Source organism: Gobio gobio (assembly GCF_949357685.1).
Source record: "Gobio gobio genome assembly, chromosome: 7".
NCBI lineage: Eukaryota > Metazoa > Chordata > Actinopteri > Cypriniformes > Gobionidae > Gobio > Gobio gobio.
Window position 1 is genome coordinate 19,631,126 of NC_137103.1, and position 26,426 is coordinate 19,657,551.

Consider the following 26,426-nt stretch of genomic DNA (forward strand, 5'->3'; position numbering starts at 1 on the left):
ATTAACAGTAGAAGTGAAATCTTATTGTGGATTTGAAATCTGTGTACCATCCTACATTTCAGTCACACGGCTCTTAGAGGTTAAGCTTTTCTTTGACTTGCCGTTTTTAATAAGACTGTCTTTTTGTTAGAGATGCTCCGATCAGCATTTTTGGGGCCGATCACCGATTACCGATCAACAAGATCATGATCTGCCGATTGCCGATCACTGCCGATCACAGAATGGCAGGGGAATGGCAATCTTTTATCTATAATCTTGCAGAGTTTGCACCATTTGTAGAAATGAAACTAAATCTAAATTAACTGAGTCAAGATCTTGAAGAACCACCAAGTGTTTATTTTAGAAAATGAGATAACTTAAGGCTACTGTGGGCCATCTTTCCCAAATAAATGTATATAATAAATGTATATTATTATCTCACTTAAATATTTGATCATGCAGTGCATTTTTGTTTTTAAATACAATTTTTCAGGTAGGTCTAACATTTAATAAGAAATCAAATGTAAATTAATATTGGTCTTCCCTGAATAAATTTAATTAGATTAATCCTTACACTTAAGGTTGCAAAAGTTAGTCATTCAAGAGCAGTGAGTGTCATAAAGGTTCATCAAACACCACAAGACAAAGAGAAACTCAGAGACAGCAGCAGTTTATTCGACAGCTGTCACTTTAAGAGCGAACACGGATACGGTTACAGCTGCACAAACGTTCACTCGCGAGTCACGACGGGGTTTACGTGCACACTCGTCAAGACGGTCATTTAGTACATACATTTGTGTGTATCTGACCATTTCAGCGCAATTTGTACTCGCAAGCTTTTTGTGAGATGGCCTGTGTGTGTGTGTGTGTGTGTGTGTCTCTCTCTCTCTCCAGACCGTGCGCGCGAGTGCGGTTTGAACACTGGCAATACTTAAAAATAAATGCAAATGATAAACTTTAGTGACGATGCGACACTGCCTCGATTGTGCAAAGTGGCAAATCCTGTGTCAACTGTGCAGCTCGATTTTAGTGCACATGCGATGCGCTGATGTGAAGCCATTTAAGCATTTTGAAAGGGCCCTGATAGCACACGTACATCTCGGAGACGTCTATTTGATGTGCTCGTTCATGTTCACGGTCATTAGCATTCGGAAGCGCCTCCAATAAACCATATATGGTGACAACACTTCCTTTCACGTGATGGTGTTTTTTCCTCACCGCAATAATGGCAAAGAAGAGGAACTTCACAAACACAGAATGAGTCGCGCAATGACGTTTAACAACAACACATTTGCATAAATGATTTGCATGTTAAAGGTCCCATGGCATGACATTTTCATTTTATCAGGTTTTTCAACGTTAATATGAGTTCCCCTAGCCTGAATATTGTCCCCAAGTGGCTAGAAATTTTGATCAGTGTAAACAGAGTTCTGTCTGTCTTTCTCTGCCTTCAAGAAAATGACAGCTCAGACAAGCTAATCTTGAATTTTCCTGTTATGATGTCAAAACAGGAACGGTTACCTCCCTTTCCTCCGCCCAGAGTATTTGGCACGCCCATGCGAGCGCCATGTTTGTTTGTCCTCGAGAGATCATGGCTTGTGAATGAGTGAATGCTGGCAGTTTCTCAGTGTTTGTATGTACAAATGAAAACAGAAATCTTTTTTCAGTTCCTTCTGATCTGTGATCAGTGATTTCTGATGTGTAGCTAATTATTCAAGTTCACACAGAACTTTATTATTCGTGCACATGCTGCGGCTTCTCTCTCTCCCGACACAGAATGTTGTTTTCATGTTTTCTATCTTGTGAGTCAGTGTTTTTGTACGTCCTCGTCACTAGCCAGCTATCCCCACTAGGGCTGTAATCTCCCAGTCGATTAGTCGATTATTAGTCGATACGTACTGGCTCGACCAAAATTCTGATTGGTCGATTTTTGCCGCGTTCATTTCATTAGTTTTGCCGCATTCATGTCATCAGTTTTGCCACGCCGCGTTCATTTCATCAGGTGGAAAGCACTAATTGCTAATGGGGGTGTTTTCAGAGCACCCCTGTTTCACAGGTAACAGTCTGTCTTCAGAACACCCCCATTGTTTTCACTTCTTTTGGATTAGCCCAACCAACTGGCGAAGAGAAGTCTCTCGCTGGTCCTTTGTGTTTCAGTCCCGCTGGCTCAAACGCACGCCCATAGCGGTAAACTTGAGGAACGCCCATCAACATACACATGAGGGGAAGCGTCACAACACCGCGCTAAGTGGATCTGTACTGTCAGTTTTGCCGCGTTCATTTCATCAGTTTTGCCGCGCCGCGTTCATTTCATCAGGTGGAAAGCACTAATTGCTAATGGGGGTGTTTTCAGAGCACCCCTGTTTCACTGGAAACAGACTGTCTTCAGAACACCCCCATTGTTTCCACTTCTTTTGGATTACCCCAACCCACTGGAGAAGAGAGACAGATTGAAGAAGGCTAGTTTTCTTGTATATTATTTATTTAATTGTGAGAGCGTTTTTTCTGCTCTTGATCTGGCTTGTTTAATAAATATTACTTTTTTATTAAAGTGGACGTGCCTTTTGTGTTTAAGAGTAAAAACTTTAAGTTAATAGTCTATTCGTGTCTCAGCCGCGAAGCTGAGCTCAGCTGAGCTCCTAACGTTATATGTTCGAGCTGCACAGAGCGGCTGAAATTATACTGTCTGTCAGTTATTATAATACATATGACAAAAACAATTATCTAAATTATGTTGCATATTCATCAAAAGTTCTTGTGATGATATATCTAGTTGACAACATATAGTACTATATTTTCGGAAGTCATAGGCTATGATATTGCGTAGGTGCATGTGATGCAACGCTGTCAGAGCCGACAGACTCGTGTGTCAGACTCATTTCATTGCAAAATAATCAGGTCAAAAACGATTTAATATACTGCAAATAGCCTACTAGCTTTTAATGTTTATTTATAATTAATTTAGGCAGACAACAAGGCTACCAAGTACTGCGCACAGTGCGCAGCTAATGAATTTAACGTTTTTCCTAACGTCATTTTAGTCGATTTTTAGTCGAAAATTTCAGGACTTCAGTCGACCAAGATTTTCTTTGGTTGATTACAGCCCTAATACCCACAATAAACTGGATTACATTCGATTACTGCTGTTGTGTCTTTGTTTGCGCTGTGTACTCAATGCTGACGCTTTTCATATGATAGGAAAATATAAAAAAAAAAAAATTATAATCAACACTTACTCGTAACTCGTTCATCTCGACAGCTGTAATGGTACATTACATGTGTTACAAAGTTGGTAGAATAAGGAGGAAGACGGGCTCAGCGTGACTGGGACTCGTGGCTCGTAGACCTCGTTAAACCACGCCCCCTCTGCTACAAGATCTAATACTCATTTCAAATGCAAAGATGTCAGCCAATCACAACAGTGGGCGTTTTTACTGAAGTCTCACTGCAGACACGCCCCTTGAAACAGGGCATTCAGCCAGAGGGCAAACATCAGTGTAGAAAAAAATGCCTTTTATTTCTAAATTATGTTTAAGTATTATATTATTTTTTGATGTAAAAATCATACTAACAATATAAGTACACCTCAGGAAACATTATAAAATAAAATAAAAAATCCAGGCCATGGGACCTTTAACAGAATGAAACCCTTTTCTATTTGGTTGAAGGTGCTTTTATAGCACTGTGGGTGCAGTGTAGGACTCCAATAATGTTTGAAAATCTGCCCCGTTTTATTTTGGCTTGTTGAGGATTTCGGTAAGGGAACTGGATGTAGGTTGGGGCCAAGGAAATAATTGCATCCAACATTTGTCACAGCTGTCTGTTATAGGGTTTGACCATAGACTGTAAAAAAATATGAACATAGTGTCCGTGACGTCACCCATAGGATTCTGATGAGCCGTTCTGAAGCGCAAAGTATGGACGAGATGGCCGTTGCCATCTTGGCAGCGCGTAATCGCGCGTCACTCCCGGATAACAGAATATGGGCAAAAAGGCGGGACGTGGGCGGAGCTGAAGTGACGCGATGACTAACATACAGTAGATAAATGGCTATCCACCTGTCACTCGAAGTGGCCACGCCCTTAATTATGCAGAATTTTAAGGCTTTATATAATGTAAACGAATGAGTTATAAAAAAAATTCACCCCCCTCACAGTTGTCATGAAGGGCAAAATTAGCCGTATAGACCAAAACCACAATTTGTACCAGGCTGTAAACATGTTTTAATCTGCTGTAAAGTTGGCCATTTTAACATGGGTTTCAATGAGATTCTGCTCCCTTCTGGAGCCTGTCCCTAGCGGCCAGTCGATGAATTGCAGTATATGGCACTTCCGTATTGGCTTCAAGAGAAACTGCGGGAGGTTGCCGCTTGGGTTTGATACCAATTACGCATCGTGTTTAAAACTACAAAAATTATAAATTGAGCGTTTTTATGATTAAAGGAAACACAGGACATATGTGGATTGTTTAATGCATACTGTGACACTCTTAAAGGGTTAGTTCACCCAAAAATGAAAATTCTGTCATTAATTACTTACCCTCATGTCGTTCGACACCCGTCAGACCTCCGTTCATCTTCGGAACAGAAATGAAGATATTTTAGTTGAAATCTGACGGCTCTGAAAGGCCTCCATTGGCACAATGGCACGGTTCACTCTCAAGACCCTTAAAAGGTACTAAAGACGTCGTTACAAAGTCCATCTCACTACAGTGGTTCTAAAATAACTTTATGAATCGGCGTCAATAGTTTTTGTGCGCAAAAAAACCCCTAAATAATGACTTATATAGTGATGACGATTTCAAAACACGGCCTCATGAAGCTTCGAAGCGTTATGAATCAGTGAACCGAATGATGATTCAGATCGCGTGTCAAACCGCCAAACTGCTGAAATTTGGCGATTCAAACCGCTGATTCGACTCGCTGATTCATAACGCTTCGAAGCTTCATGAGGCCGTGTTTTGAAATTTGAGCCAATGGAGGCCTTTCAGAGCCGTCAGATTTCAACTAAAATATCTTCATTTCTGTTCCGAAGATGAACGGAGGTCTGACGGGTGTCGAACGACTTGAGGGTAAGTAATTAATGACAGAATTTTCATTTTTGGGTGAACTAACCCTTTAAATGCTTTTTATGTGTAGTGTCACTATTCTACCACTAGATTCTATTCTTTGTTTCATCACTCCACAGAACAGAATCCCAAAACATCTGTGGGTCATTTATATGGTTTTGAGAAAATTGGAGCCGATTTTTCTTGTGCTTTTGGGTCAGTAGTGCTGTACGTCTTGGAGTTCTGGCATGGAAACCGCATGCGTTTAGTACGCGCCTTATTGTGCAAGCTGAAACCTCAGTGCCTGTTGCCACCAAGTCTTGCTGCAAGTCTTTTGCAGTCACTCGAGGGTTTTGGTTGCAGCCGTTGATAGCTTTCTTTTTCTGCCCTGTCCAGGTAGTGTAACCACTGTTCCTTTAACTTTGAACTTGCAAACTATGCTTCCTACGGTGTCTCTAGGAACATTTAGTGCCTTTGCTATCTTTTTGTATCCTGTTCCTTGTTTGTGAAGGGCGATGATATCTTCTCTTAACTTTTTTTGGACCATTCTTTTGAATTCTTTAATTGGCCATATTTCTAACATGCAGTCAAACGTTGCACTCAACAAACTGCATCCGAAAAACTAGGCAGCTGAATTGTTGCCTCGTTGCCTTGTCAGGCAATAACTGCCTTAGGCAGCATTTGCGCACAAAGGTAACCTTACCTCACAAAACTGATTTCGGACAGACTTCTGCGGCAGTGTAACAGTTTAATGATCTACAGCAAAATACATTGGTGAGAACTAAACAAATATTTAATTACTGTAATTTTTCTCTAGAAATGACATCAGAAGTGGAAAACATTGGTCAAATACATACATTTACACACAAACTGAGCAGCAACTGCAACTTTCAGATGCCATCTTTCTTTTTCTTAGCTCAACTGTCACCGAATGAAATGCATAGGATTGTGGGATATCAAAGGCAGTGAAGGATACATCTATGCTGCCTTTAAAAATCGATCATATGAAGGTCAGGAAGTGAAGCTAACATTGGATCCGGATGTGCCTTGTTGCCTACCTACCTTGAAATGTGCAGGGCTCCAGACTGCGACCAAATGGTTGCATTTTGCGACCAAAATTTGAGAGTGTGCGACTGAATTTTACGTCCAGTTGCACATGTGCGACCAGTAAATTTTTTTACACGTTAAACGTGGAAGTGGCGCATCAATGAATCCAGAATGTGTGGCAGGCCAATGAGTGTGAGAAGAATAGGGAATGGCCATTGTAAGTGGCTAATGTGTGGAGGGGGAGGGTCCTAGAGATAATCGAGCGTGCGTAAATGTCTGCGGGAAGGAGACGGAGACAAATACCACAACCTGCCATGTGCGTCTGAGCAATGAGCAAGCAAACTATTGATTCGTTCTTCCGACCTGCGGCTAGTGTGCCAGTGCCAGAGTCTACATTGTCACAGCCGGATGATGATTCAGAGTCAGAGGTTTGTGTGGCGAAAAAGGCCCGAACCCACCATTTTCGGAAAGACTGGCTGCGAGAATTCAGCTTTTTGAGGTACTGTAAAGAGACGAACTCCATAAACTGCGAATGTTGCAGTCGCTACCCCAGAACTGCGGGGAACACGAAGTTTGCAGAGAGTGCAGGCAATTCGCAGTTTAAACACAATACGTTAGTTAAACACAATCTTAGCCTAAAGCATAGAGTATGCCGTGACATGTTAATAAATCAAAAAGCAACACCACTGCCGGTTGCTTTTAGAAGACAAGTGGCTGTAAATCAGAGCACAGATGAGGCAGAGATGATGTTGAAATTAAGTATTAAGTATTGTTTGTAACTGTGAAATGAATGAACGGTTACTAAGAATTTTTTTTATTCTGAATGTATGGTATATTTGTTTAATATTAATATTTGTCATGACAGCGATGGAGCCCTGATGTGTCCTCCGAAGGCAGCATTTTTCAGGTTTCGGACGCAGCCCTAGTTCAGATATTTCATGTGATTCTAGCTCAAGCACACCTGGTGCAACTAATGAAGCCCTTGATTAGTTGCATCAGGTGTGCTTGAGACATCACCTGTTTTGCAGATTTGTGCTGTTGTGTGGGATTCTATTCAGGGGTTTGAATAATTTTGAGACTGCAGAAGTCATTAAAAGTTGCATTCTCAGTTAAATTTGGGGAAACCAAAAAGCTATTTTTGCAAAAGCTAAATACTTTTGTTTGATTTGTTCTTTGCAAACAGCTGAAAGTATGTACATTTTGCCAATAAACCTGATTTGCAATGGGGGTGAATAATTTTGATTGATAACTGTATAAGTGTACATTTTGAACATCATATTTGTTCTGATTGGCTGTTATCTTAAAGGGATTCACCCAAAAATGAAAATTCTGCTATTTACTCACCCTCAAGTTGTTCTAAACCTGTATGAGTTTCTTTGTTCTGTTGAACACAAAAGAAGATATTTTGAAGAATGTTAGTAACCAAACAGTCCCCATTGACTTCCAAAAAAAAAAATACTATGGAAGTTAATGGTTGAACAGCAACTGTTTAGTAAATAATGACAGAATTTTTATTTTTGGCTGAACTATCCCTTTAAGCTCTCAGGAGATTTCCCTAACTGGCTTTGAAGAGATGCCGAAGAAGGGAACATGTTTTGTGGCCTTGAATTATTCTACTTGTAGATGATTGGAGGGGTTACTCGGTTCATTTGAAGCCCCACTAAAAGGAACACATGTTGCTGAAAGCATCTTTTTACAAGGTCAAAGCACCCTGCAAGAGAGGTGAAGTGTTTCCCCTGCAGCACTAACCCAGATGGACTTTCAGAGGCATTCACTTAGAGGCTGATCAGCGTGTATTAAACCATATTACAGTAAATATATATTCTGTGATTTGAATATAGGGTTATTGTTAAATTTCTAATTATAACTTTAAATTAGCTTTAGCTAAATAAATAATTGCATGTTTCTTTAATGACAGGCACTTTTATATCACAGTGGCTAAATTAAAATTTTTAAATGTTGCCTTGCCAATAAACTGAAATAAGTTTAAGTTGAAGCACTGAAATTAATAATAAATAAATAAAAACTAAAACTGAAATACCAATATAAAAAAAAAAGAATAATAAAATGACAAAAGTACGTAAGGAAATTGCTAAGAATTAAAGCTGCAATATGTAAAATTGTTGCAGTAAAATATCCCAAAACTACTTGGCCAGTGTTGTATGTTTTGTTCAGTTGAGTACTTACAACATCTCAAATGTTTCCAACTATTTGTAAATTGTGAGAAAATTGCTATTTTAACCAGGGAACCGGGACGTGTGAGGGAATCGCCTGTCAATTGTGTCATATCTGCGTTACTCTCGGTTTCCGGTTTTATTTTGCAGAAACGCTTTACTCTGACTGCAGTGTGCAACAAGTGTCATAGCAGCCGGCGAGCAAATGCACAGAGTAACGTGATAACATAATTTTCAACACACTCAGATGTATCTAATATGATAAACAGAGCTGCGTTACCTCATACTCATGACTGGAAAAGCGGAAATGGCGCCGGCGACTGTGGCATAATAAAAGTTCCACTGTGGGCGAGGTGTGTGTTGGGTTCATCTTATTAACAATCGTCACAATCATTAAAAAAAACCATGTTGATACAGACAAACTGAAATAAAGTATTTCATTATTTATTGTGTAAAAATTGTTTTTATAATCAATTAAAAATACAACAGTTGTGACATTATTTCCACTACAAGCTACACTTTTGCTACAAAAAAGGTTTTGTTTTCGTTAGTGTATAGTTTACCAAGAGGCAACAGAAAAAAAGCCTCAGATGACATATTAGACATGTGACATGTGAAGAAACAGAATGAAATCAAGGTAAATATCACTTTTTAAACAGTACTGTATATTTTTATTGTGCCTCATTTCCATTCAAGCTGTTATTGTATCAAATTATGCAAAGAGTCTGAAAATATAATTTAATTGTTTGTGGGTTTAGGATACATGAAATACTAACTAAAAGAAATAGCGTTAGCAAAAGAGTCAAAAGATTATTCTTCAAAAAATGTTTCAAACATGACTTCTTTCCACCACAGTGTTTTAATGAAGTTTATGGTAAGCAGTGTGGTTAACTAAAACTACAGCTAAAGGCCGTTCACACCAAGAACGATACTTATAATGGTAACAATAAAGATGTTCTAAAAATCATTCTAATATATATATATACACACATTGACAGCCAATCAGAATCCGTCCTGCTTTTAGTGCCCTTATAATAAACAGAACGATATTGTGCGTTGATGTGGACACTAATATAGTTATCGTTCTTGGTGTGAACGGGCCTTAAAACTATACGAATAATTTTCGTTAATTGAAATACAGCTGAAATATAATAAAATATAAATAGTAGATTTTTTTATTTATTTATAAAATAAATATAAGATTTATAAAAACTTAAAAATAAAAAATATATAAAAGTTGCCTGGCTAACGAACTGAAATAAAATTAGTTTAAATTTAAGTTATTAAATCAAATTAATTAAAAGAAATATAAAATAATTGAAATAAATATAAATATTAAAAACAAAAATGACAAAAGCACCTAACAAAACACACAAAAAAATTAACATTTTAAATAAAATTTAAACTGATACTATAAAAATAAAAGCTAAATCAAAATATTAATAAATAATATTATAGTATATAAATAATACTAAAATAACACTGTGAACATAAATGAAGAAACACCCAAATGTCCAGGGTATTTTCCAAGTTTATGCCATTTCTGGAGCTTGCAGATAACCCGCTTTCTCATACTGCAAAGGCAAGCTCCACGCCTGAGAGTGTGTGTGTGTAGCTGGTTCAAACATCGCAGACATGTGGCAGAGAGCAAAGCACTGAGGCTGGATATCCTCACTCACAGGATGTCCGTCTGTTATATCACTCAATTTTCTGAAGAAACCTCTCAGAAGAGAAGCAGCGAATATTGTTTGGGCTTCTGTTGTGTGTGTGCATGCCTGCGGGTGTGTGTGTGTGTGTGTGTGTGTGTGTGTGTGTGTGTTTCATGATCTGGTGTGTGGTTACAGTGAGTTGTGGTTGAGTTGCTCACTGGTGTCTGTTATAACCGTGCAAATGTGTGTGTGTGTGTGTGTGTGTGTGTGTTGGTGATGTTGAGAGAGGTGTGGGTGTACAGTGTACCGCAGTGGGGTTAGTCATGTATGTCTGGCACTGAGCCGTTCTCCCTCTTACAGTTTCGTGAAGAAACAGTCTATTAATAGATCGCTTCTTATCCCACTTGGCAACAGGAAGGGAACTGAAGACAAGAAAAAAGGAACTAAGTGGCCGAAAGACACAAACAAAAGAGGAACATTTAAGTAAAGCATTACATTTTCATTTTCTTATGCAACAGTTGTACACTACCATTCAAAGAAGTCCCTGATGCTCACCAAGGCTGCATTTATTTGATCAAAATAAAGTATATATTGTGAAATAGTATTACAATTTAAAATAACTGTTTGCTGTTTTAATGTATTTTAAAATGTAATTTATTCCTGTGATGCAAATCTGTATTTTAAGCATCATTACTCCAGTCTTCAGTGTCACATTATCCTTCAGAAATCATTCTAATATGATGATTTGATGCTCAAGAAACATTTATGATTATCATGTTGAAAACAGTTGTGCCGTGAAATATTTTGAGTTTTTGATGAAAATAAAAATTGAAATATAATCTTTTGTAACATTTTAAATGTCTTTACTGTCACTTTTTTGATCAAGTAAATGCATCCTTGCTGAATAAAATACTGACTCAAATCATTTTTATTCATCTTACTACCCGACATTAGTTTACTGATTAGGCAAGAGACACAGAAAGGACAAGTCATGCCTGCATTTACATTCATATTCTTGACAGACAGTGATTTATGAGAAAGTGGAACTAAATTAGATAAACTCAGTCTTCACATCCATCTGATGTGACATCGTGAGTGAGTGTGATGGCTTAAAGGCACAGTACAGCCAGAAATGAAAAGCCATGAGTTACTCACCCTCATGTTCTTACAAACTTGTATGACATTTTCTAGATCAAAAAGGATGATATTTAGCAGAATAGACACTGTTCTTTTCCATGTGATGAAATGGAATGGTGACATTTTATGTTATGGATTTGGACCCACATTTCAAAATTTGGGTGAACTATCTCTAAGATAATTTCATACACTGCATTTTCATGTTCAACACATTTGTTTTGTCATTGTTAAAGCTGCAGTCCATAACTTTTTGCGCTCTAGCGGTTAATAAACAGAACTGCATGCGTCTTGCGGAAGAACATTGCAGCCGGAGCTACTTCTCTCTGTTTATGTCTATGGCGAGTCACGAAGGGACTGTCCTCCTCCGCAGCGGTTCCTACCAGTCTGGTCTGAAATAGTCCCAATATAAACACTTACTATAAGTGTACCATAATGATTAAGGGTGAGACAAAAACACGGTTTGGAAAATGGATTCATGTTGTACATTCTCTTTATATAATTTGTGTAAATCTTGAACACAAAAAAGTTACGGACAGCAGCTTTAACTAAACCTATTAAAAAGCATGTTTGATGATTGAAATAAAGGTGAAATTAAATATAAATATTAGATAAAAAATGTAAAAGAGTAATTCACTTCTGGCAAGATGGGCTTTTAATAAAACTAATGCGGAAAACACGAACAGAATCGTGGAAAAATGGTATTTATAACACGGATTTTCACAGAATTTGTCAAATTTTGGATGAATAATTAAAAAGTAGGCCAGTACATTCAAATTGAAATGAGATATAGACTTGTGTCTGGATATTAAACCTCAAAAATAATATTTAAATATGAATCCAGTTATGCGTGTCTCTGTGTGATTGAAAGTTTTTTATGCCCCCATTTGAATACCAGAAAAATTAAAACACACAACACAGAATTTCTGAGAAGAAAAAAAAACATATCATAGGGCCCTATTATCGTAAGATTAAATAAATAAATAATAATAAATGGAGTTATCTTTATGAATTCAATGAATTAGACATGCTTTTTGATTATAAAAATGTAATCAAACCATTCAAATGGATTCCAGAAAAATTTGAATGGAAAACACAGATTTTGGTAAAAATAAAACGGAATTTGAGAAAAAATATAATGTATTTCATGGGTCTCTAAAATTTTTGTTTTTGTTAAACTTTTAATAAATTGTATAAGTTTCATGATTTGAATGAATTAGGCATGTTTTTTTTACTACTAAAATTTAATTTAACCATTAAAATGGAGTCCAGAATTTTTACTTAAAAAAATTTACTTTAAAAATGAATTAAATTAAATGAAAATAAAACATTTGCCTGAAAATGAAATAAGTAAACAAATTACTCAAATTAAAACTATGATAAAATAAAGTGAAATAAAATTTGAAAAATTTATAAAAATGACTAGAATTTGAATAAAATGTAAACTGAAAATAAAAAAATAGAATCAACATAATAATACATACTATGATAGCAAATAAATAGTACTAAAATAACACTGATCCAGCATAATTTCTTCCACCAGCTCTGCGATCTATGGGTAACCCATATATTACAGCTGTAAAATATTGAAGAATTGAGAAACATTTAGTAAATTAATCTGATTAATGTACCAATTTAATGGCATTTAAACAGTTTCACACCCCAACAATAATGTAAGCAATTCAACATGGCGTAACAAAACAAGTACACTCCCTTTATAATCAGCACACTTACTCAGTGTATACAGCTTTGTTCATTAAAGGGTTAGTTCACCCAAAAATGAAAATTCTGTCATTAATTACTTACCCTCATGTCGTTCGACACCCGTCAGACCTCCGTTCATCTTCGGAACAGAAATGAAGATATTTTAGTTGAAATCTGATGGCTCTGAAAGGCCTCCATTGGCACAATGCACTTTACACTCTCAAGACCCTTAAAAGGTACTAAAGACGTCGTTACAAAGTCCATCTCACTACAGTGGTTCTAAAATAACTTTATGAATCGGCGACAATAGTTTTTGTGCGCAAAAAAACCCTAAATAACGACTTACATAGTGATGACGATTTCAAAACAAGGCCTCATGAAGCTTCGAAGCGTTATGAATCAGTGAGCCGAATCAGTGGTTTGAATCGCCAAATTTCAGCAGTTTGGCGGTTTGACACGCGATCCGAATCATCATTCGACTCACTGATTCATAAAGCTTCGAAGCTTCATGAGGCCGTGTTTTGAAATCGTCATCACTATATAAGTCGTTATTTAGGGTTTTTTTTTGCGATTCATAAAGTTATTTTAGAACCACTGTAGTGAGATGGACTTTGTAACGACGTCTTTAGTACCTTTTAAGGGTCTTGAGAGTGTAAAGTGCATTGTGCCAATGGAGGCCTTTCAGAGCCATCAGATTTCAACTAAAATATCTTCATTTCTGTTCCGAAGATGAACGGAGGTCTTACGGGTGTCGAACGACATGAGGGTAAGTAATTAATGACAGAATTTTCATTTTTGGGTGAACTAACCCTTTAATTATAATGGAAACATTCTAGTTTGCCACATCACTCACATACAGTGCACACATGACATAACCTATGGAGGACTTTGCATTTTAGACCCCGCAGAAGTGAGTTTTCCGCTGTTTCACAACAGTCGGACCGTCATGCATCATTCAATGGCACGTTAAATGTCACGCAGGTATATTTAGTAAAGGCAGAGTGACTTCAGTGTTTTGTAACCGAGCAGAGGGGGTGTTTTAACAGCCACGTAGTGTCACCGAGTGCGCTGGCGGATGGATTCGCTGTTTAAGTTGACACAGCTGTGCACCAGGATGTCAGATCGAACCCTGCGTCTCTGTTTGTAATTCTCCCCTCAGAGAGCATATTTCCTCTGCTATAAATAGCCGCCCTCCCATATATGCCTGTGGATTTGTGTTTGTTTTTTTTTTCTTCCATGTTCCTGCTATATTTGTAGATGAATGGACAGGAAGGAGCATGACTGCTTGCAGGTCTATGGCCCTTGTTTATTGTCGGTTGGGGTTGGGATGATGTGAAATGACAGTGTAGCCAAGGCGACTGGCTGACAGGATGACCCTCGGCGTTGTCCCCCATCTCTCTCCGACTCCCTTCCTTTCGCCCCGCCATGTCAAAAACCTCCGGCCCATGCAGGGACGAAACCGCATGCGCTGCCTTTGAAAACTGCATCGGGCCGTCTGGAATGTCACTTTCACAGCAGACCGAGTCGGTTATCCGGCTTTGCAAAATTGATGATCTTGAGGAAAGTTTCGCTGAAAGGGTTTAAAGATGTAGATCTCAGGTTCGAGTTCTTGTGCCTTTCCTTTCGTTGCTTTGGTGAGTTTGGTGGCACTCTGCGGGACAAGATCTTTTGAGGAATGGGCTTCCTTTCTTGTGTCCCTTTTGCCTTGTCTTTCCCCTTCCAAGTATGAAAGTGGTGTTGAAGCGCACTTGATCTTGGCAAGGCTTCCTGTTCCTTCCTCTGGCAGTGGCAATGTGCACATGTCCCTGTGGACGTCCAGAGCTCATATCGAGTTTCAAATTCTGCTTCCTTTACACTTATGTTAAGCCTCACACACCGCCGCTTTGTTTGGTACATTATAACATCGTTTACATAGCTGGGATATAACTGGATGGTGTGTGTGTAGGAACAGCTCATATTTAAGGTTATAATTTAGTTTACTTGACCAGCTAGTTAGACAGAGGACTGTTTTATTGCCCTGTCTGTTTCATGTCACTCAGTCCGCTCTGGTAGGGATATATCCACAGGAAATGGCAAAAAAGAAAACTTTTCCATTTGACAAAAGAGGAACATGCCTTACGTTTGTCAAATCAAATCAAAATGATTTGAATTGAGTGAATACATTTTGGTTTGTCAGTGTCAATGAAATTTTTACACTACTTTTACACATCTCTTTTCATCAAAGACTTTGATTCTTTTTCCAAACATTGCCTCCCAGCCTTGCTATCTACTGCCTACAAACACTCAAAAGAAGGTTCTTTTGGAGCTATATAGCTCCATATCTTAAAGGAACACGCCAACTTTTTGGGACTTTGGCTTATTAACTCAATTCCCCAGAGTTAGATAAGTCCATACATACCATTCTCATCTCTGTGCATCCCATAACTCTGTCTGACGCACCCACCGTTAGCCTAGCTTAGCACAAAGACTGGAGTTATATGGCTCCAGCTAGCCTACTGCTCAATAAGTGACAAAATAACACCAACATTTTCCTATTTACATGTTGTGATGTGTATAGTCACAGTGTGTACAAATAACAAAGTTACATGAGACACAGCCATATTATAAACGTATACACACTGGGGACTATATTCTCAGAAGGCGCAGCACTGCTTTACTTCTGCAGAGGGCGGAGTGATTTGCTCGCAGGACCGGAGAAGCCCCGCTGTTACGTCTCTCAACAAAACCGACGTGACTAGGAAGATCGTATCGAACGTGACTGTTGCATGGCTGACTTTGAGGAATTGTCAGAGGATTTTTACTTTGTATCAAACCAAAATCCAGAACCATATCGTACAAACTTTGGAAGCTAATAGACAAGACGGCGAATTACCTCTGGCACCGCACATTTGTTACTGTTACAGTCAGAGCGCGTTCGTGACAACACGATACTAACATTACAGGGGATACATGGAGCACGGGAACAACTGCAATACAGTAGTGACCAAGTACACAAAAAGTACACAACTGCAGTACTTTCCTTCACTCCAAGTGCCTAACTTACAATGCAGGGACTGGAACTACAAATATACTAGATATAAATACAGTAATCATTACTTTATGTAGGCAGAAAATGTTTGTTGTGATTTCCAAGCGCATTAATGTTAGCGGTCTTCCACTGATAGCCATGGCATTAGCTAGCTTTGTGGTTAGCTAAAGTCTAGCTTTAAAAATGGTTTTTCAGAATAACGGGCAGGGGAGAGATGATAAGTCTCATGCTGTCAAACTGTCACGCTATTAAAGAATCTTATCCAGTCCATTGTCCGAGTTAAACTGTCCATTTTTTTTTATTTTTTATATTCATTTATCGGCCATCATAAATGCAGTTACCGATATTTTGGAAAATGCCTAATATCGGCCAATAATATCGGCCACAGACGACCCTCTAGCACAAAGATTGAACTATTTTGAACAATACTTGGATTTAACTATTTGTATCGCTGTGTCGTGGTTTGTAATGAATCATAAGGTCAGAAACATATTTATACGATCACACAAATACGTGAACTCAACCGTGAGATCTTGGCCAGTGAACGCACTAATGAATTAATTGCGTGCTGACCATAGACTTTAAAAAAAGATGGACGACGCCCCTTCACTATCTTCCATTGTATAAAAGTGAAGCCGCCATTGTCCGAATATGGCGCTGACATCTTGCGCTGATTTGGGACCTGCGTCTGCGCAGTAGAGAGCAGGAAGTAGAGCCGCAATATCAAAACCCGCAGTATCTGTTAGTACAGTTTACTGCAGAACAACTCATTATGTCAGTGTGAAATAAACAGTTATGGAAATGTAGAAATTAAAGCTAAAGCTCTAATCTCCTCCCGAAAATCCTGAAAAAAGTTGGTGCCTCACTGACAACTTCGCTCAGAGAAGCTGTCAATCAAAGTCAATCATTATGTCACACGTTTTTTTTAACAGCATCAAATAACTAACTAAAACCAAACTTATAAAAAAAAACCCGAACACTTGAACTTACATCAGCGTGATAAAAACTACCTAAAATGGCAGAAACCATCTTTGGAAAATTATTTGAAGTGTAATTTGATTGTTTAGTTTGTCTGTGTCCCATTACAATACATGGGGTTTATGAGCTATACTGGGACCAGCCACCTGAGTGCGATCAAGACGCTTTGGCTTTTCACTTTTCAGGACGTGTACGGCACGCTTGGTGCTGACGCATAACAATGCACAAAGTTGGTCTTGCATGGCTAATAAACGCAGCGCTCATCACTGTCACTTTTTACCCAACCGTCCAATCACAGTGGGGGAGGGACAGGACAAATTCTGCTTGTACAACGTCAACAGACGACAACAATAAACATAATAATAGAACAAAATCATTTAAAACGAGCCAGAGCAAATACTTTACATTGTATCTACATTTTTATATAGAAACAAAACAGAAGCAAACTATCTGTGAAATGAGATACTAGTAACACTTGCGCGGATATTTCGTATCATAGCAAGTATCTGTCTCAACTGAAAAAAACGCTGTGCTGACAAAATGCTCTGGTGGACACGTGGCCTAAGTGCTTGTGGCTGCATACATGCACTTGTGTACAGTATAAATCTGTTCTAAGTGTTTAATATATATTTATCTTGGATTGTCTTGGATGAATTTGGCCAAAATACGCTCTCTTACAAGATTGCATAATCATACTACGTACATTTGGAGCAGTCTTTGCATTGAGAACACATCTACGGTGCTTTCTAGCTGTTTTTGTAGCTAGTTAACTGCTGAGGCAGAATCATAACCATCATAGAACCTCATAAGTGACTGAACTGATATGGTCTACACAGGCAGCAACTCTATTAATGGTCACTCACACTAAACATAAACAGTCGGGTGGATTCTGACTGACTTTCAATTGTTTTTATTGTTTATCAGCTGTAAAAGTAAACAAAAAATGCTCTAAAAGTGATTCTACTGATATACTGTACACTCTGTCTCATTCTAGTTATAGTTATGGTGTGGATCACCCTATTATTAAAACCTTATTAAACCTTTATAGTTATCGTTACAGTTGTGTGAAGGGGCCTTTACAATTGTTTTAATTAATTTGGTGCTAGCATGATGCTAAGCTAACAGCATGATATTCCAATAAGCAATAAGTGCATAAACACAACTATTTATGGAAGTGGTCCAGTTTAATTAGATGGAACTGTTTTTATCTACACTTGGAATGTATCCTAATTGAGATGTCTTCGCTTTGGAACAATAAAAAAAGTCAAGGCTTTGGAACAGAGCTAACGTGTTTATCACTACTGTTGATATTGTGCTGTGTGCAGATGTTTTAAATTGTTTCTGACTTTTTATTAAACCTCTCTGTCTTTCTGCAGACGAGTGTGAAGGAAGGGCTGCTTCTGAAACAGACAAGCTCATTCCAGCGATGGAAAAAACGTTATTTCAAATTGCGGGGACGCACACTCTACTACGCCAAGGATGCCAAGGTGAGTTTAGCACCACACAGAACTAGTGTTCGATTATATCCTGATACTGATTCTGCACACCCACTACACTGTAAAAAATTGCAGCCTTTAATAACTGCCTTAAAAACAGTAAAATCATAGCACTTTTTAAATGTATTTAATTCCTGATGAAGAAAATCCACTTGTCAAAAACATTTCCATGACGATGATAACATTTTTTACAGTGTACAGTAAAGCCCCCTACAAGCCCCCTCTGTACTCTGTACACCCTACAGAGTGATCTAAGGTAAGGGGGTAGTAACATTTGCTTGACCTTGGTTCCTCCCAGGACCTGGGCTTGCCTGTGCTGAGAGGGGCTGAAGAGCTGCACATGGGCACTTGCATTGCACCTTCTGCCATGCCTTTAATGTCACTGTGTGTGTGTGTGTGTGTGTGTGGTTGCACTATGGCAGGCGGGTGGCGTTTTGGCCCGCTGGCAGTATCGAGTCTCTCGTAGCCGCGTGTGCTGGAGGGTGCTTTCCGTCTGCTGGACTGGTGCCCGCCGTCCGCCGCCCACTCTTGGCCCCAGTGGATCGGAGGAAGGCTTGGTGGCGATTCGGGTCAGCAACAACAGCGACCCCCTCTTAATCTATCTAGCCTTCATCAATGACATTGCCGACCGCCCATCACCCTGCCTGGCATTGTTCGGGATGCCTGTTCTCCTCATTGGACGAGAACAGTTTAGCTGTGGAACAACTAAAGCGGCATTGCGTCATTTCCGCGTCTGCTTGTCTGCTTAGGCTTCTGAAGAGGAGAGTCCCGGAGACACCAGTGTGTCACTGTGCCTTCATTATGAAGACGCTTAAAGCGAGCCTTGCATTGAGTGTGTCTGCCTTCATGCATTTGTTCTCTGCTCATTCAGCTGCATTTCCTGTGGTTATGGATGTAGGGCCCTATGAAATTAGATTTTTCACAAATTCCGTTTTATTTTTTTACAAATGTATTTAATGTATTTATTAAAAAATTTCTGGATTCAGTTTTTTTTTTTGTCTAATTAATTGATATAATAAAACTTAACAGCAATTTATTCATAGTTTAACAAAAAAATAGATCTTCATGTTTTATTGTTTTCCTAAATCCTTTTTTTATTATTTTTATTTTAATGGTTTAAATGCATTTTAATTATCAAAAAGCATGTCTAATCAATTGAATTCATACAACTTTACCGATTTATTAACAATAATAAGGCCCTATGAAGTTTTTTATCTCTTCAAAAATTATTTTCACTGTAAAAAGGAAAATGGAAGAAAAATTCTGATATTCCTTAAAAATAATGTTTTAATAATGTATTATTTGAATTTTTCATATTATTATTAATGCTGGACAATCGATTAATCATGATTAATCACATCCAACATACTTGTGTTGTGTTCACATAATATATGTGTGTACTTCGTATAATTATTATGTATATATAAATACACACACATGCATGTATATATTTAAGAAAAATATGTTTTTATATTATATATATAATACATTATATATATATATATATATATATATATATAAATATATATACAGTATATACATGCAAATATTTCTTAAATATATACATGAAGGAGTGTTTATTTATAATAATTATACACAGTACACACACATACTGTATATTATGTAAATACAACCTTTTATTTTGGATGCGATTAATCTTGATTAATCGATTGCCCAGCACTAAAAATTACTATTACTTTGAGAAGTACATTGTACTGTACAGTAGTAATATATTTCTGTCCCAATATCTGCAAAACCAAACTTTTATTTTGACGGGTTAATATAACTGTGTCAATGTGATACGACTATAAATATAACTATAAATAAAAATTTTATGACTGGATTCTGTGATTCCATCCACATTTTCTACGTCGCAGAAATCATAGGGCCCTGGGGGTGGCATTCAGGCGTCGCATCCGTGATCTGATCTGAATCCTGACAGAAAGCGTGAGTGCTTAAAATTCAGCCCAAAATTCGCCAGCTATGTAGCTGCCATGCCATGATGCAAGCTAGCACTTCCTGCATAGCTCCGGAATGACATGGAGTAGCACTAGCGCATGGTGGCAGAGAGCTGGGAGTGACGCCACAGACCTCACAGGCAGAAACGAGGTGGCTGATCTCACTGCTGTGCTCAGACAAGGGGGTTTTGTTTGTACTGGCATGGCACTCTGGTCTGTGACAGATTTGGCAAAGCCAACGCAGAGGCCTGCACTTCATGCTGTAGAGCGGCCAAGCCTACAGATCATAAATAGGATGTTACACTGTTTACACCGCCTGAGTATACAACCAGCATTTACTCAAATATATGCCAATTTAACTGAATAATCTGAGCTTTTTGTTTGTGTCCAAGTTGCAAGGGAGAGAGAAAATAAAACAATGAGATGAAGTGCCTTTAATATCTAAAAACAGCTAATTAAATGCAATAGTAGATTACATTTTCATCATGATAGATAAAAAAAGGACAATATATTACAATACACTCACCTAAAGGATTATTAGGAACACCTGTTCAATTTCTCATTAATGCAATTATCTAATCAACCAATCACATGGCAGTTGCTTCAATGCATTCAGGGGTGTGGTCCTGGTCAAGACAATCTCCTGAACTCCAAACTGAATGTCAGAATGGGAAATAAAGGTGATTTAAGCAATTTTGAGCGTGGCATGGTTGTTGGTGCCAGACGGGCCGGTCTGAGTATTTCACAATCTGCTCAGTTACTGGGATTTTCACGCACAACCATTTCTAGGGTTTACAAAGAATGGTGTGAAAAGGGAAAAACATCCAGTATGCGGCAGTCCTGTGGGCGAAAATGCCTTGTTGATGCTAGAGGTCAGAGGAGAATGGGCCGACTGATTCAAGCTGATAGAAGAGCAACTTTGACTGAAATAACCACTCGTTACAACCGAGGTATGCAGCAAAGCATTTGTGAAGCCACAACACGCACAACCTTGAGGCGGATGGGCTACGACAGCAGAAGACCCCACCGGGTACCACTCATCTCCACTACAAATAGGAAAAAGAGGCTACAATTTGCACAAGCTCACCAAAATTGGACAGTTGAAGACTGGAAAAATGTTGCCTGGTCTGATGAGTCTCGATTTCTTTTGAGACATTCAGATGGTATAGTCAGAATTTGGCGTAAACAGAATGAGAACATGGATCTATCATGCCTTGTTACCACTGTGCAGGCTGCTGGTGGTGGTGTAATGGTGTGGGGGATGTTTTCTTGGCACACTTTTGGCCCCTTAGTGCCAATTGGCCATTTAAATGCCACGGCCTACCTGAGCATTGTTTCTGACCACCCATCCACCACCCTTCCTCTGATGGCTACTTCCAGCAGGATAATGCACCATGTCACAAAGCTCGAATCATTTCAAATTGGTTTCTTTAACATGACAATGAGTTCACTGTACTAAAATGGCCCCCACAGTCACCAGATCTCAACCCAATAGAGCATCTTTGGGATGTGGTGGAACGGGAGCTTCGTGCCCTGGATGCGCATCCCACAAATCTCCATTAACTGCAAGATGCTATCCTATCAATATGGGCCAACATTTCTAAAGAATGCTTTCAGCACCTTGTTGAATCAATGCCACGTAGAATTAAGGCAGTTCTGAAGGCGAAAGGGGGTCAAACACAGTATTAGTATGGTGTTCCTAATAATCCTTTAGGTGAGTGTTTGTTTGCCCATACTCTCCAGTCCTAATTATGACTGAAGAAAATGAGATCTTTGACAAATGTTTTGTTAGCAGTACTTTCTGACATCCAAGGCTCTCGCTGAAAGTGGTGTATGGCATTAAATCTCAGGCCTTTAGTTCTTGCTCTCTGCTCTGATAGAGGAGGTCATGATGCACCCAGCAGTCTGCGATCCATCTTAAACTCATATAGCGTATATGCATGTCAGTGCATAGGATAAGGCATGGATGGGCAACGTTGGGCCTGGAGTACCACTGTCCTGCAGAGTTTTGCTCCAACCCTGATAAAAAAAACTCACCTGCCTGTAGCCTTAGTAATCCTGAAGACATTGATTAGCTTGTTCAGGCGTCTTTGATAAGGGTAAGGGTTGGAGCTGAACTCTGCAGGACAGCCGTTACCCATCTCTGGGATAAGCAGTATCTCAATAAGCTCATTTTTGTTTCATTTCAATAGAACAGTATTCAGTATCAATGTGCATAAGATGTTTGTTTTCTTAGACATTGTCAATGAAAGCTAATGCTGAGGCTCCATGTTTAATGATTTTCTCTTTCTCCTCTTGTTCACAGTCTCTTATTTTTGATGAAGTGGATCTTTCAGATGCTAGTGTTGCCGAATCAAGCACAAAGAATGTCAACAACAGTTTCACGGTAAGCGGCCATTTCCATGCCTTATGTCAACACCAGGGAATATCCACAATATACCAAAAATGGACAGTATATTAGATGTGTAATATCGGCTATTAAAACTCAAATTTAACTATTCATAAAATCCCTTTGAATCAGAGCAGATACATACAGTATATGTATCTGTATGTATGTGTATAAATATGAATATGTGTATATTGTGTATATACTGTGTATATATAAACTTTTATGTAAATTGTGATTAATCAATTTGACAGCACTAATCTATACATATCAAAAATCTGTATATATATGTACAGTATATGTATGCATATATTGTGTATATAGTGTCTGTTTATATATATATATATATATATATATATATATATATATATATATATATATATATATATATATATATATATATAAACTTTTATTTAAGTTGCAATTCATTGATTTGACAGCACTAACCTATACATATAATAAATCTGGAAAGTATATTATATATAGTTATATATTATATTATATTATAATTATTTAGTGTTATTATTAGCTGAATATTCATTGAGCTGTGGTATATAAATATCCAAACCTGATTACTATGGACCTTTTCACAGACTGTGATGATGCATTAACACCGCTTTTTAACATTGTAATTCTATAAAAATGTTTTAATGAATTTTCATCATCATCATCAAAAAACAAAACAATGTAGGGTATATTTTTAACTAGCCTGACGTCGTCATACTCAGATTTTAGTCAGACTATGAGTCTGATACTGCTCCATTGGGCTGTTAGCCTAGAAATCTCACCCTTGCGGCAGTAAATCTAATTTGCCGCGAGTGTAGTCTAGCAACTCTCGGTAGACCTGAGAGCTGGAAAAACCAAACTCTGGTCAGGCCAATCACATCGTGTATAGAGTTGGTGGGCGGGCTTAACATAATGACAGCACGGCAGAGTTGCGGAGGTTCTGCGTGCTACTTGTAAACAAAGAAGCTGGCGAACAGCGGTCTTTCGAATCGTCTTTGGCTGCGACTCTGGAGGACTTGGAGTTAAGCTTTTCTTTGAGAAAAGAACAAAGAACGACACTGAAGTCATTCTTAAGAAAACAAGATGTATTCAGAGTTTTGCCGATACTAAGTTTAAAAGTTTAATCTATCAACTAACCTTAGCTCGGCTTCACCTTCTTCTTTGCTCTGGTTGGTTGTGGCGCTCATGGCGCTATCCAATTGCGTGCAGAGGGAATTTGAAAGACAACCATTTATCCCGCCCCTCGGATTGAGCCCTTCTAATGGTGAGTTTCCAGACCCAACATCTTGATGTGGGTCTGGCTTGTCAGGCTATTGGGCTGTGATTATGGGAGCGTGTTTCAACCGAACCAGGAAAGAAAATGCCTCTGCACTCAATAGGATAGACCTACAACCAATCAGAGCAACAGAGCAATGCATAGTTGTCAACGGAACTCAACTGCACGCACGCTGGAAAAGTAGAAGAAGAAGAAGATGAGTGTAAACGATCTTTGCTGGTGTTGTAAAAAAATAATTTAAGGATACACGGAGTACTTGCTAACACTATCATCATTTCTGAGAGAAATAGTAAAGGTGAATGCTTACGAACAAGTTCTCAGTTTAGGATTAGAATGAATTCAACCCAAGCGCTCTTTGGTGACGTGGATGGTTACGTTACTGTTGCTCATCTGTCCATCATCGCATAAAGCCCGCCCTGACAATTTGATTGGTCCGAACAGCTCTAGTTTGAGCATAGTTGCTCCACAACGGATCAAGTCCAGACCGAACTTCCCGACCTCAAATGTTGTGGGCGGGGCTATGTTCGGCTGGCATCTAGGCAAATTTTTAATATTACACTTTGTGCTTTATCATCTTGATTCTTGGATATATATATATATATTTTTTTTTTTATTATTTATTATTATTATTATTTTTTAATTAACACGCTACAACAGTGTTTGTAAAACATCGGAGGGAGTGACAGAAATGTTGGCCTCTTTCTCTTTTCTGATGTAATAATGGCACACCCTAGCAACCATTTAGATCACCCTAGCAATATAGGAACATGAAACGCCATCTCAGCACCAGAACATTGTAGTAACTTAATGTTGGCCTCTATTGTCTTTGGGCATTGTACAATACAAACCTCCTAGCAACTAACTATGAAACTTAGAAACCACACAAACACCCTAGCAACCATCCAGATCACCTTAGCAACGGCTAAGTAAAACCCTAGCAACCACCCAGAACAATGACTTCTGTTTCTGAGAACCCAGAAATGTGAAAAGGTCCTTTGTTAGAAAATATTATCAATAAAAGTTACTTATTTTCTACACTGTGAAAAGAGCAAATGTTGCTTAAGGGAAGACTTGTCGTGGTTTTCCATGCTATGGCATCTGTGTGTGTGTTTGTGAGCAAGTAAACAAGTGTCATCAGCTGAGATCAAACGGGACGAGGAGCAGCGACTGTGGTCATGTCTTTCTAAAAACAGCAGGCCAGCTCCCCAGGCATGGCTATAAAAAGAAACAGCGGAGGACTAAGAAAGCTCTGAGGAGAATGAGGGGTTATTCTTAGCAACAGAGATGTTAGTGCTCCACTGAGCATGCTTTGGATGATTTGATCGCAGGCATATTGTTCAACAGTGGGCCGGGCGAGCGGAGCCGTGTGGACGCGTGTGCAATGCACGTGCTCCGAGGTAGTTGCTGTGCTCCGCCTTGTTTAACAAATGCTTTTTCCCCTCAGAAAAAAAAGAAATCGCCCACTGCCAGGAAAAACAACAGATGCTCATTATATATATAAATTATTGAGAGGCCCATGTTGAGGCTTTTTTTCGAAATAAAGTGCGTGTTCTTGTTCTGCAGGGCGATCTGCTGATTTCTGAAATACATTACACACTTCTGAGCATCTAAAGCCCACTCGAAACCTGTTTGAAAACATTATTTTTCTGACACTGTGGTGCAGAAATGACACACTTGACTTCGGGAGAATTTGCTCTGTGGTGGTTAATCGTCCTCCTGAGGCTCTTGAAAGTTTACCCACAGGAGAATTGTATTGCTCTTTCATGTCACTGGAGACTTAATTGAGTTCTCCGTAATGTTTTGCTGAAGTAGCAACAGATGTGTCTTCTAAAATTCTGTGATAGAAATAAAAATAGTCACAAGACAGTTATTGATATAAAGTAACAGTTTGAGCTATACAATTAATACATATAGCATTGCTTGGATTATATTTGCTTTAACACTGCCCGGCCAAAAAAAGTGGAAAATGGCCGAAAATGCTTAAGAGTCAATGATTGGATCATTATTGCAGAGATTATTATGTTTCTAGCATGTTGTGTTAGGCAACAGTTCTTCTAACCCTAACTGATGGAGTGTGTAGCTTTTCATTTCTTGAACAACCATGTAGGAAGACACATCATGGTCAAATTCCAGGATGACAAAGATACAATGGTTAGAAAGAATGGTTGGGAGGGAACACAATGAATTCATTTTCACACATGAATTGGCACCTTAAATTCATGTATTTGGGATGTGCTGGAGGAGACTTTACAGAGTGCTGGACTCTTGCATTGTCAACACAAGTTCTTGACCAAAAATAGTTGCATCTCTTGATGGAAATAACATCACAACATGTATTTCCATCTTGAGGCGCATCAATTTTTGGTCAAGATCTTGTATTGACAATGCAAGATTCAAACACTAAAAATAGTCACACATGAGACTGTTGTTGACAGAGTAAGAGTATAATCTATACAAGTAATATGGAGAGCAGTGCTTGGATCAATTGGTTTTGGAATAATTTGGTGAGAGCTGTTTGATTCATATTGAGAAGTCTTTTGATTGCAGACTTATACAATGTCATGA

General features: G+C 38.5%; 1 protein-coding gene across 1 annotated transcript in view; it reads left to right on the forward strand.

Moving 5' to 3' along the window:
- dgkh (diacylglycerol kinase, eta) overlaps positions 1-26,426 on the forward strand; it is a 112,468-nt gene that overhangs the window by 20,761 nt on the left and 65,281 nt on the right. Inside the window, exons 3-4 of the mRNA XM_079820830.1 lie at positions 18,116-18,226; positions 22,499-22,579. Of these exons, the coding sequence (XP_079676956.1) occupies positions 18,116-18,226; positions 22,499-22,579 (192 nt within the window). The remainder of the gene's footprint in view (positions 1-18,115; positions 18,227-22,498; positions 22,580-26,426) is intronic.